Source organism: Pseudochaenichthys georgianus, chromosome 12, assembly GCF_902827115.2.
Source record: "Pseudochaenichthys georgianus chromosome 12, fPseGeo1.2, whole genome shotgun sequence".
Classification (NCBI taxonomy): Eukaryota; Metazoa; Chordata; class Actinopteri; order Perciformes; family Channichthyidae; genus Pseudochaenichthys; species Pseudochaenichthys georgianus.
Window position 1 is genome coordinate 4,903,843 of NC_047514.1, and position 13,797 is coordinate 4,917,639.

General features: G+C 41.9%; 1 protein-coding gene across 1 annotated transcript in view; it reads left to right on the top strand.

Annotated features, from left to right (window-relative positions):
- Nucleotides 1–13,645, top strand: part of niban2a (niban apoptosis regulator 2a) — a 31,259-nt gene extending 17,614 nt beyond the window's left edge. Inside the window, exons 6-14 of the mRNA XM_034096027.2 lie at nucleotides 1,227–1,342; nucleotides 6,526–6,630; nucleotides 6,717–6,879; nucleotides 8,585–8,772; nucleotides 10,431–10,586; nucleotides 10,792–10,905; nucleotides 11,429–11,536; nucleotides 11,622–11,733; nucleotides 11,844–13,645. Coding sequence (XP_033951918.1) covers nucleotides 1,227–1,342; nucleotides 6,526–6,630; nucleotides 6,717–6,879; nucleotides 8,585–8,772; nucleotides 10,431–10,586; nucleotides 10,792–10,905; nucleotides 11,429–11,536; nucleotides 11,622–11,733; nucleotides 11,844–12,718 — 1,937 coding nt within the window. The 3' untranslated portion in view covers nucleotides 12,719–13,645. The remainder of the gene's footprint in view (nucleotides 1–1,226; nucleotides 1,343–6,525; nucleotides 6,631–6,716; nucleotides 6,880–8,584; nucleotides 8,773–10,430; nucleotides 10,587–10,791; nucleotides 10,906–11,428; nucleotides 11,537–11,621; nucleotides 11,734–11,843) is intronic.
- The last annotated feature ends 152 nt before the right edge of the window (nucleotides 13,646–13,797 follow it).

Sequence of the window (13,797 nt, forward strand, 5' to 3'; positions counted from 1 at the left end):
TTAATGGAGGGACCTGCACAATACATCACAGTATTATCCGCATAAAAATGTAAAGTAGCTTCATCCACATTATCACCTACGCTGTTAATATATATGGAGAATAAAAGTGGTCCTAAAACAGAACCTTGTGGTACACCATTAGAAATGTTTAACCACTCAGAAGACAGTCCATCAAAATGAACACATTGGGACCTTTCAGAGAGGTAGTTCACAAACCACCCCACTGCAAGGCTGGATATGCCAATACTGAGTAGCCTCTGCTTTAAGATGCGATGATCAACGGTGTCAAACGCTTTGGAAAGGTCAATAAACAGAGCTGCACAACTCTGCTTATTATCTAAAATAGTAGTAATGTCATTTACCACTTTCATTGTGGCAGTGATGGTGCTGTGTTGCTTTCTGTAGCCTGACTGATGTTTAGACAGGATATCATTTATACATAAAAACTCCTTTACTTGTTCACTCACAAGTCGTTCGAGCACCTTCGCCAGAACTGACAATTTAGAGATTGGCCTATAGTTATTTAAAATAGTTGCCTCCCCTCCTTTCAGTAAAGGCAAGACATAAGCAGACTTCCATACTTTTGGAATTGCATTTGTGCTGAGGGAGAGGTTAAAAAGAGAAGTAAGAGGTGGAGCAATACAATCTGCAGTTATCTTTAAAAAGAAAGGTTCTACGTGATGTATTTATCACTTAAACACACAGTCACATGAGAAGATCCAACTTCCTAAAAACACACACGTGTTGCCGAATGTTTTGTGAGCTGCTCCTATTGTCCTGTCCGCAGGGAGTGGCAGTAACCAGGGCAACCACATAAAATCAGTCCTCTAACAAACCAACAACTTCCTGTTTTGAGGGATGACACAACTGTGTGTGTGATAGGGGCTACCAGTGCTTATGTTGTCCTATTCTCAAGCTACTGTTACCGAGTGTACTGCAGGCCTAAATTAGACCTTCAGACGTCGTACAGAAATGACTCAGATACTAAGGAAACCGTTGTTAGTGTAACAATCTACAGACAATTATGACAACATATTGAGTCATTCAGCCATAGTTATTGAGGACATTCTGAGACTTCACTTCAATGTAAATAAATCATGCAAAAGGCATCCTGCAATGCTGCTATCAACATTATTTCACTCAACTGCATCTTGTTTTTAAAGAGAGAAGAAGGGGTTTGTGTTTCTGTAACATTACTTAGCATCTGCTCTGCTCTGCCCCAACAGGTCTGTCGGAGGACTGCAGCGTTCAGACACAAGCCTTCACCGACTCTGTGAGACTCTTCAGACAAGCTAAAGGAAACTACGGCACATGGGATATGATGTGCGGAAAGCCCCCACAGGTCAGGATCTCAGATTAATCACAAAAAAGCTGTTTCCCAGCTCAGAGGTAGGATCTAAAAATGCTGCATTACTTCTCAAAACTGGTCAACAAGGGCTGTCACATTTATGTCAGTTAAAAAACAACATACTGTAAACTCTAGAAGCACAAATGTTACAGTGCAGAGGATGTGACCATGGTCTCTTACTGGTGATGCCCTCCGTCATGATGTCTGTCATCTGTCGGCAAGACGACAACATCCTCATGGTCAGCTGGTCCACGATCAGTGCCTGGCAACAGGAAATACAACGTGCTGCAACTAACAGCAATTTTTTGTTTGCATTACAAATTAAGTTAGCGATTCATAGATTATCAACATTTGTATTTCTTATAACTGTAGCTTCTACAGATTGCTGTTCGATGCCAGCTTCCAGGTAATGCACAAGAGTAGAAGCACCTGAATGCGACATTCATTTTTGGCCACCTCCTTTAGGAAGGAGAAACCCTGCCTGCAGGTTTGCAGAAGTAGTGGTTGAATGTAATATTGTTTCAAATATTGTACTTAAGTACTTTTTTGATGCACTTGTACTTTACTTATTTCCATTTGATCTTGTACTTTTGCTGAGCTACATTTCAGAGGCAAATACACATTGTATTCCACTGCATTTATTTATTTATTAAAACACTTGCTATCATGATATCTGTACTGTACTACTCATTTTCACAGTATTTTAATTATAGTCTAAAATTGGCTCAACTTTGACAAAATAAGTGAGTAATTATTCAACCACTTCTCAGAAATAACCACCTTTGGACAACTTGACACTGAGTAGTGTTGAAACAGAGTATACTGTATCTCAATTAGCTTATTTGCTGCAGGTGACAGTTAAAATTTTTCAGGAACAAATACAAAACAGTTCCCCACGAGTACCCGTCCAAAGTTCAGTTCATGGCCATAATTCAACATATTGAGAGGCCACATTAATAGTTGACAAACATTGGTAGACATAGATGCATAGCTTTCCAGGGAAAAGGTTTTTCCTAAAGTATGCAGCTCAGGAAAACCCTCCATCTACTTTAGGAACACGGACTCTTTCTTCACACTAAAGTACAAGGGTGCACCTACACAAGACCTTCAAAGAGAGGGTCAGCACCAAGACCCCACCCCTCAACATACCAGCAAAAGCAAAGACACACACACGATTGATGTGGGTCTCCCCTCTGAATGAGTCTCTTTCAGTCTCCTAATAGTGCTTCATAGTTGCTCTGTGTTACCGTGTTTCCTGCCCATATACAAACTTCTACCTCCTTCCATAAACTTTACAGGGGCTTAAAAATGTTGAACATTTGTAAATGTAAAAAAATATTTTAACTGGAGCAAATTACACTGCTATGAGACATTTGAGCAGAAAATAGAAGGTATTTCAGCCAATGCAGTTAGATATTTTTCCATTTTCCAGCATCTCCCTTCCAGACATTCCTGTGGATTTTGTATTCATTATGTGAATAGAGAAGGGGGGGAACTGAGCTTCAGGTGACCATTAGAACTGTATCAAGCTATGATCCTTATGAATCCAGCAGGGAAAGTGAAGCTCAGCTTTTTTTTATAATGGAATTTATATTAAAACAAGCAGTTCCAATAAACTATGTGTTCCGTGAAAATGTAAATATCAGAGCTTAACACAATTAAAATGCTCCCGACAGCTTGTAGCAACATAAAAATGAAATAAATAAATAAATAAAGCTTAAATAAATAAAATAGGCCTTTTTCAAGGAAGACATTTTCACAAAATTACTTCAGAAGAAAATAGGCTTATATGCGTTAATTATGGCTATTATTAAATTGTGTTGCTGTGTTGCATTGAGAAATGCTGTGATATAGTTGCTTAATGGGACTTCTAAGGACAACTGCACCATTGTTAATGTAATTCGTAACACCTGTGCTTTTCCTGACAGCTACAGTAACAATTCAAAATGTCTGCTGTGAAAATAGCCAATTAGGCACACAATTAACATATTTTTAAACACTAACCCAACAGAGAAAAAGCATACAGTAGACTTGCAGTATGCTCTAGGTCTAGGATATCATAATTAGCATTATATAGAACATACCCTATTGCCGTTTAACACACAGTCACTCCGGCCACCGGCTAGCTTAAAGCTTCTATGAGGTCGTGAAACAACCAACAAAAACGACGATATTGGTCGACACAAAATGATGTCCTCAAACACAATCCAGGAGCAACATGGTCAAAAATGTTAGCGTGTTTGCCTAGCTATAAAATGCTAAATTAACAATAATAAAAGGTGACACCACGTGATCATAGGGGGCGCGTGAGGCTCAGGTTTGGGAAGGCTAAATAGCTGTTTTTACCTGACGCTGCCCGTCGGCATCTATAGAAAAGAGATCAACTCAGCGAAAGCACCGCCTGCTGACCAATCAGAGCTCAGTGTGCGGAGTTTAAATCTATCAAGTCATATTATCATGTTGAACTTTCCTGTCGGCTCCCAGACCGTGGTCGAGGAAACGGGGGGAATGACTCTGTCGTCTCCCAGGGCAGAAGCAACACGCTTCGGATTCAATAACCCAGTTTATGAAATCACTGGAGAGAGGCGAGCTCGTCTTGGGAGGTCGTTGTATTTATTTAGTTATTCCGTTTCACAAGATACAACATCACAGACCTATGCTTTTTCCTGCTGCCTCGTTTCATTTCCAGAACACATATATACCGCTCGCTCGCTCACTCGCTCTACCATACCCACATCACATGCACGCGCCACACCCCTCTTTTTTAAGCGATCTCTCTGCTTGACCCTAATGTCATAACCATAACACAGGATAAAGGAAATACAGTTTAAACTGGCGTATGCAGAGAAGACGCAGACGTGTCGCACTTATCATTCATATCACATCATCAATCAGTACATCGATATAATATCATAATAGGCCTATATCATATTTCCTTATCTGAGTCAGCTTCTCGAGCCGTATCTGGCCGTGCATCACCTACCTACATTGTTACATAGCCTACTGTATGCAGAAGTATTATTTTAAGCAACACATTAAGTTGACGAAACACTCAACTCAAATGTAATTAAAGTCAGATCCACTCGTGTCTTAGACGGGGCAGTGATATCATAAAACTGTTGGACGCTTTCAAAGTTCTTTTTTAACCAGTTGTTCTATATTCACTTTGCATGTGCAACTATGTGGCTTGTATCCTGGATAATATGTTTAAGTCATGGATGTTTAAAGCTCATATTTGTCTAATATTAGTTTACTTTTCATTAATGAAGTATGACGCTGCGCTGTCAGTACACTTGTCCCTGTTTGTGATTGGTCAAATGTAGCTAACTCCGCCCCTTTCACGTGAACGTGCTCTCAGCTGGAGAGAGAAACCCTGGCTTGATTTACCGGGTGTTTCTCGATCGCGAGGATGCTGGCTTGGTAGTCGCGTACTTCCAAATAGCTTCCTTCAGAAACGAAGCAAGTATACTTCCAAGCCACGGCTTCGGAAAACGAAGAAGAATAGAACAGGCTAACAAGTGTGCCACTCTCTAACGGTTTCAACATAAACTGTACCGAAAATAAATACCTCACGATGTCCATCTAATTATGAACTTGCTTTACTTTCACGGAACACATTTTTGGTAATAACATACAAATGTAACTAAGTAACATACTTACCAACACATGTTCTACGCCACTACATACTACTTACATGTAAATGTGTGCTGCGTCGGTTCAGCCATTCTCCACAAGGGTTTTTGAAATTGGTCCGTGCGCAAAGCATTGTGGGGATTGTAAGGACGCGAAGTCTACCCATGTGCAGCCTCGAAATTTCCCCCAAACCAAGGACGCGGCCTCGGTGGAATTCCAAGTATGCTGGTGATTGGAACAGTCCTTCGGCGGCACTCGATGACGTAGCATCGAGATTGAGAAACTGCCACCGAGTTGATAACCAGCGTTGTAGAACCGTTTAGCGAGATCTTGTTTGTTAGGGTTATGATAACTCAAACATGTCCAGGATCTGTTGAACTGGCTTCGTAGTGCACAGGGCACAGGTGGCTGCATAGCAGCGCTAATGTCAAAGACACAACATTATATCTTTATTTTACCAGGATGCAGTGACAACAATATTTGTGAAGGCTTAGCCTTCCCTAGCCTACAGTACCCGCTGCACCTGATACAAAATTGAGCAAACAGGCTTCCGGGGTTTAAATAGACCGCGGTGCGCAAATAGTATGTCACGTGAAAATGTTGCAATGGAAACATGGTATTTCCATTGCAACCATAGACTGTATATATAAAGGATTGCAACACAATACAATAAAATAAAGTATCCAGCTTAAACAATAAATCATGCAAATATTGAACAACAAAATTAAATATATTGTTTTTTTATAATTGTTTTGTTCACAATTCTTTTTTTTACAGCTGAGGGAAATAAAATACAAAAACAGTATAAGTGCTTTAGGGTTGAATAAGTTCAGTTGTCATGGCATTTGTCATTTTGGGGCAGCTGTAGAGAAACTGGCACAAAATACAAATAAATAAAGTATGAAATCTCACAGCCACCAATGTTATACTAATAATAATAATAATACAGAGAAAGTCCTATTTAAAGCTTTCAAACTAACAAACTACAAAATACCTATTGTTTGTCAGTTCTTTCTGTTCCTCTGTTTTGGAAAACTGCTTTTGTCTCGTACAGCAACGTGTTTAAACAAATATTTAGTCAAGCTTAGTTAAAACCTCTGAGCCCTGTGTGTGTGTGTGTGTGTGTGTGTGTGTGTGTGTGTGTGTGTTGTGTGTGTGTGTGTGTGTGTGTGTGTGTGTGTGTGTGTCAGTTGTGAGGGCAGTGCCAGCCTTCCTGCCTCTCTGTATCCAGCTGTGCATCAATCGCCCCACTGTATCCATGCAGCCACAGGAAAGAGGGGGCTGCGTTTTTTAAAGATGTATTTTTGTTTTTCTTTGGGTGGAGCATATTGGGTGTTTTCGACTTAACTGCTTGTGCAAAAAATCCCAGTTCACACCTAGTTATAATACCTATAATGGTAAAAGTAGGTGGGGCTGACCTTGCAGCCTAAAGGGCCATTAAGTGGGAATAAATCCTATGCAATGTTGGGTATTTTCGCCTTTTACACAGAAAAATAGGACACTAAATATACAAAAATGTATTAATATTGTTTACATATTTACAGATTCTTGCTAATCTGGTGATGGAGACCCTCCACCCAGAGCTGAGAAGCCTCATCGGACCTCGTCTGAGGGGGAAGATGCAGCAGAGGCAGCGGCATTGGATGTTGGTGAGTTCTGCACACTGCACTGCAGACATACTGTAGGAACACAAGAGAGACTCAAATCGATTGTGTTTCTGAACGCTCTCCTCCAGATCTCTGACGCAGTGTACAAGCAGGTGCTGACTCAGACCAGCTTTCAGTACGATGCGCTGGTGGATTCTTGCGAGGCCCAGAGAGCTCCACTGGACGCCAGACTGCGAACCGACATGGACCAGATGATCACGTCTAAAGAACACGTCAGCGGCAAGATACGAGGTAACCAAACATCTACATAAAACAGTAATTTCATTGTAAATCAACACCACACGGATATATAGTCATAGAAATGTACTTTTCAACTAAATATAGCCCAGTTTTAGCTCACCTTGATGTGGTTTCACCTTGCCTATACAGCGGTGTTCTGAACGGTACAAAACAACTAACATTGACTTTCTCATTTCTGATGAGAGTAAGTGATATACTGAACAGAATCACAGCTGTAGTTGGTAACAGTAGTGTCAGAGAAGTTATGAACTCCATTGTCACACATGGTTTTATTAAACAAGATAATATCCAGGTAGTACAATTGAAGCAAGAATAGATACAAGACATAAACGCCATGATTAATCTGTAACGGCATATTGTAGTTGACTTCACCTCCTTACCTACTTGCCCATGACTCGGTTCACTTGGTGCTCGCTGTGCCGTGTAACTTGATCTTCCCGGCCTCAAGTGAACGCTTCATTGTTCGCTTACGGTCTGCCTTAGTGAGACGTAGCTTTGGAAGCGATCACTTTGGTCACTGAATAACGTCACAGTGCTCAAGTCTCCGAGAAGTTTGTTTAGAAATGTGGCTAAAAAAGGGCTTTCTCTTGCTGTACACTGCATAGCTCTTTTAGTCAAGTGTGTTGCTTCACTCGGTCACCCTCATTGTGTTTGATAAGCTGACTTTACAACACCACATCCATCTTTGAGCTATCTAGTCACCTTGGCACAGGGTTCTCACATTTGTCACATTGAGGTAAAGTGGCAGAACTGCATTCCACCTGTTACGGCCTAGAGATATTGGACCCCAAAGCAAAAGACTTAGAGAGAGAGATGGTCAAAAACAAAAGTGTATCTTAAGCAGAGGCACAGTAAACGGCAGTGGAGGCAGGAAGCTGGCTGGCACGGAGACGTCAGGGTCAGGAGGAAAAAATCCAGGCGAAGAGATCTCGGGGACGAGGAGAGCAGCGAGACACACCGGAGGGTCGAACACGACGGAATGATCTGGCAGGGAAGTGGCAAGAGGACCCGGCTTTTATGTCAACAGGTGAAGAGATGAGTGGAAACAGCTGCGCCTCGTCTGCTGCTGGGAGGAGCCAGCCAACTCGCTGTCACACACCAGCCCTGCAGAGGAGACAGAAGAAAACACACCAAAGCCAAAGGGAATCATCACACCATCACCTGCACTATACTATATAGGCCATGTCTGACTCTTCCCAACAGATGAAGCTCGAAACTGTTACTCAGCTGCAAGAGGATGCAACTTTCGGTTACATGAGGGGAATGTAGAGGATTGCGATTCTTAAAGAGCCTCATTTTGGGGAGGAGAACTTTGGGATTTTAGCCTTTGCAGACCATTTACGTGCACAAAAACCTGAATAACACACTACAGGAAATAAACAACCTCTAAAAGCATAATAGGGCCTCTTTAGTTGAAGCTGTCAGTTCTACTTTGTCTGCCTTTTTCAGCACAGGGTATTCTTCCAACAAGTGGGTGTTTCCGAGAGTTGGGTTTCCATTGAAAGGACACAAGTGTGTTTGCTCAAAGTCATGCATACCAACCATTTCAACTTGGCAGTCAACGAGACATTGTATATTGTAGATTGAATTCCTCTGAAGTAAGAGCTATGCCTCTTTTCTAAATGCTTTGACTCGCCCTTCGTCATCTGTAGTGTGTGTTTACAGCAGTTAACCTTGAATGTGTTCTTTGCTTCAGCTCTGGTGTTTCCCAAGGCGGAGCAAACACTAAGGACGAACGTGCAGCCGTACACCAGCTCCATCCTGGAGGCCCTGATGGAGCCCACCAGCCGAGGGTTCTCCGAGGTCAGGGACGTGTTCTTCAGGGAGATGGTGGAGCTCAGCAAGAACTCGCTCAACGGAGGGGGCAAAGACAAACTGGGAGACGTGAGTCGTGTTTCGCTGACTGCAACAGTTTCTTTCACTCTCTCCGTCTGTTGAACTGATGTAAGGTGATAGTTTGGGGATAACATGGTTCACATTTCCAGTAAAAGAGTTGTTTTTATAACGAAGGTATAGGAAAGGTAATCATAACAATACACTTTATGTATAGTACATTTCATTCAGTGAATGCAGGCCTAAGGGCTTTTGAGTAAGGTCAAATAGACAGGATAAACATGAAAACAGGGATATAATGCAAATGTTGTTTCTCCTTCAGTGAACTCTTGACCAATCTACATTGTCCCTTTCCATCATTTAGTTAACACCTTTAAGCTGCATAAATCCGTACAGCTGCGGAGTTAGTTGTTGTGGGTTAGTCACTATGACCCCCATTCACATTAGTCTATGATTGGTGTTGAAATAAAAAAAACTGTGATAAATGAAGCTGAGACAGACACGCTTTTACTTGCATTACCGGAGGTTACTGGGAAAAGAAATTCTTGTTTGTATTGGGTGACAGCAAAACGGTTGCTGTTATCCAAAAGAAACAAACCCTTTTTTTTCCCACATCAGTTTCCCATGCTACTTTTTTTTTTTCTCCAGCCGACAGCTTGGGCGGCATTTGCTTCAATAACATTTCTTCTTTCAGACTAGAATGTAGAAAACTTCCCAAATACACATTCATTTATTTATTTTATTAACTTTGTCCGTAAATATACCAAAGGTGTTAGATAGTAGCTCATTTGCATATTCAAACATCATTTCTTAGAAAGCTTGGTATCCAACACATTATGTTCTTACTGTCTATAAACATCTAGGGAATTTCATATTGAGATATTAGTTTTTTCCATCATCCTGAGCCAGAAATGTCTTATTCAGTATCACTTACTCACTAAACTTTCCAGTTCCATTCCCAGTTTCGACACAGGGTTTGTTTATACAATTTACAAAAATGGCGTGATTTATGTTGTATGGCTGTCGATAGTTTTCATATCCATTATCCAGAATACCCTATAAAGCCTAAAAATTCAATCTGTCAACAAAAAAAGAATTAAGAATTTTGAAACTCACTTATCTGAAGTTAGAAAAAAATCATGCAGGACTTTTACATATAATAATAAAATAATCAGATTGTATTTTAAGACTGCATGTTTGTAAAGCCTTGGCCAGCTTAAAGGTAGGGTAGGTAATTCACTTCAGGAAACACTTTTTGTTATATTCCATGGAATGCTCTTAACATCCCGATAGCAATGAATACATTAAATGCTTTGACAATAAAATAAATATATACAAATATTCCATCTGTGGAAGCCGTGGCGCTGTAAAAAGCTAGTCCAATTATCTGCGTCGGCCCGCGGCAGATAACTGGATGGCCTACCTGCCTGTCAGCCTTCCATCTCGTGCACAAACTTATCTCGTGCCCTCATTCGATCGTGTGTGTTGGAGGAGGGGCTCTGTAAGGAAGTTTTTTCGGTTGTGTACTTTCAAATTCTAGCTACCTTTAATGCTTCCTTTGAATTAGAAGTTAGGAAGTGTCCTCAGCTGCCCTCTGTGACAGGAACGATATACTCAACCTCTTTTTGGTTTTGGTCCTATACCTCCTCCTGTATTAAGCTTGCTCCACCTCCATCACCTTGACCTTCTTCTCCCCCTCTTCCCCTCAGAACATGGAGAGGCTGTCCATGCTCGCCTTCCACCCGGTGAAGATGCAGAGCTGCTACGAGAAGGTGGAGCAGCTGAACCTGGAGGGGCTGCAGCAGAGGTTCGACGTGGCCAGCCCCTCGGTGTTCGTCAGCAGGGCTCAGATCCTCATGAGAGAGGTGAGGAGATACACGTAGTATAATATAATACAAAGAATCAGCATGTCGCAAAGCAGCGTGAGGAGGCCTGAAACACTCCCTTAGTTCTGAGTACAGGACACACACCAGCAACCTGTCTGCAGGGGAGTCTCTACTCACCCCTGCTGGCGAAAAAGAGTATCACTATTTTCACAGGTAAGATAACTTATCACTTGTTTTCTTGCAGCAAATGGACAATGCAGTGTACACATTTGAGCAGCTGCTCCACCAGTCTTTGGAGACCAAGGGAGAAGAGGACATGTGCAAGACCATGCAGTGCTGCCAGGACAGGGTTCTCAAGGTAAACAGGAGACACCGTTGAGCGGTATATTAGACAAACAGTAACCTCATCAGAGGTTTGCACTGTTTGTGTTGCAGCGCTTGTTAAATTAGCAGAATATTGATTAAAAAACAGACTTTTGAGTTAAGTTTAGTTGTTTCTTTTTTGATTTGTGAAACAGGTAGATAAAAAGTGTTTTCCACTTCAAAAAAATATATGTTTTCATATCGTCTGTATGAAACAAACACTAACTTGGACAAATGATCATGGCAAAGACTTTTTCAAACGTCAGGAAAGAAGGTTTTCCATGACCTACTGGGCATCCGTAGTCCTTAGTATTATCTGTTCAAAGTAACTCAAATAAATTCTCTCAGTTCAGCATGTTTTTATACTGTCCATGTATTCTTCTCCAGATAGACTCTGCAGTCTAAGCAGAAGCAAATATTGAGGATGTGAATTGCTGATGTATATATAATTGATGATTTGAGTAGAAAAACTATAATGAGTCATTTATATCCATGTGTGTTTCTGGTCTTACCCTCAGAAATATGATTATGACAGCAGCACAGTGCGCAAGAAGTTCTTCAGAGAGGCTCTGCTGCAGATCATCATCCCGTACATGCTAAAGCAGCTGTCGCCTTCCTGCTTACCTGTGAGAAGAGGCGAACGTTCAAAGTGTGGAAAGAAACGTATCAATGGTCAATTATAAAAGCTTCTCTCTTTTCCTCCTTCCACAGGAGCTGCCTCGCTTCAAAGAGCTTATCTTTGAGGACTTCTCCCGTTTCCTGCTGGTGGAAAATATGTTCGAGGAGTTGGTGCTGCAGTCAGTCTCCAAGGACATCATGATGGGTGAGGGTCAAAAACCATACGATCTTGAGATGATGGCTGCCGTGGTAGTACATTATCAAGCGTTCTCGTTTACAAAGCAACTGATTCTCCTGTTCTCTCTCTTTGTCCAGCTGTGAAGGAGGCCGCGGTCCAGAGGAGACACAACCTGTACAGAGACAGCATCATTCTGACCAACAGCGACCCCAACCTGCACCTGCTGGGAGAGAGCTCTGCGGTGGACTGGGCTGCCGAATTTGGATCCGATGAGCCCGAGGGTCCGGCTGGGGGCGACGGCGTTAAAGGAGGGGGTTCTGCGAGCAGGCGCCGGCAGGTGGTGTCCATGATCCAGCTGGACGGGCTGCCTCTGTCCTTCGAGTCCTGCATGGAGGTCCCAGGCGTGGAGCTCATCCCTGAGGAGGACGACGAGATGTGTGAGGATGAGGAGGACCTCGGCCCGTCGGAGGACCCCAAATCTCCTGACAGCGTGAATGAAATCAGGGGTCTGATCAACCCGGTGGTGGCGTTGGGGCTTCCGGTTGTAGAGGAGACCAAGAGCGACATCACCAACGGGACGGAGCCAACAACGGGCACCGTGACCCTGGAGGACAGTGTGCAGATGGATGTCACCCCCGTGCGAGAGGACGTCCCAATGAAGTCTCCCAGAGATAAGACGTCCCCGCAGACAATTCTCCAGGAGCTGGTGGGAAGCAAGAAGCAGGAAGTGGATACGGAGGAAGCAGCCATCCAGAACGCCATCGAGGAAATCGAGATAGCGGTGCAGGAAGATGACAGCGAAAAGATTGCAGAAGTCTCCACAGCGAAATCAGATAACGAGTCGTCTCCAGCACCACAGGTGGTCACAGACTTGAGCTTGCAGAACGACAGCGGCTTCCAGTCGCAAGCCAATGAGGGGCAGGAAGAAGACGAGCCTCAGCCAATCACAAACGGTCTGAGCGGAGAGGACAACATTATTGACCCGATGGATGTGGAAGTGGTTTTAGTGTAGGAAGACAATCCTCCGAACAGAACTCTAAAACTGGAGAGTGCATCACATGTAATGGGAGAGAATTCATAGGGACGAGGACCAGTTCACCCCCAAAATAATCATTTGTTTATTCATTTAAAAAAAAGAAAACCTCCATGGGAAACATAAATCAGTACGCGTATAGCAACTTTATTATTTATATTTGTTATAAATACATAATTAAAGTAAGGATTTATTTAAATGCATATGTTTATGAATAAGTGAGCATATGACTGGATACATTTGATTATTCTGCACAATTTGTAGGAAAGTTTGTGAACAGACTTGTTGATGTAGTTTCGCTGTGGTTAAAGCTGGTTCCCATTTACTTACATTTTTTAAGTATTCAAGGTTACATAGCGTGAGTAATTTATAAACAAATGATCATTATGGGGGAGAAATATTCCTTTTAAGTTGAAGTGCATTGTTAATATTGCACACTCCACAACCAGCTCTCCCATCCGCCTCTTGACTTTATAATATTTGGTGATTGGTTTCTTTCTGTGCAACTTATCGAGTCTCAATGGAGATTTCTTCCAGACACTGCTCGTTTATGCTATGTAAACATGCTAAGGGTCCAATACAAGGATCAGGGAGGTGGTAATAAACAACTAACTTATTGATGTTTTCAAGTTATACTACAGGTATCTTTTTCTGTTTTGCTTTCTTATGCACAGCCTCTACCTGGGCAGCAGGGGGTGCTACAATCAACCTTTACGATGTTGTTTGGGGAATTGTGTTTATTATTTTTAAATAATAGTATCTATTTTTATAAAATGTAATTTTCTTATGCAGTTCTTTGAAAGCTTTTCCTGTATTCATAAATGGCCATTATGTTTCAACACTAAATATTTAGTCAAACAAGATTTGCACTTCCATGATGAGGGAGATCTTAATGGTCTTCGGTTTCCCCAAATATCACGATATTTTATTTTATAATGACAATCCAGTGGCAATTGTTCTTCAAAGCCAATATTTTCTAATATAAAATGATGTTTAACCTGGGGGAAAGGGATGAGGTCTCAATTCCTTATCTGAATACAAAAACGGTGTCAAACTTT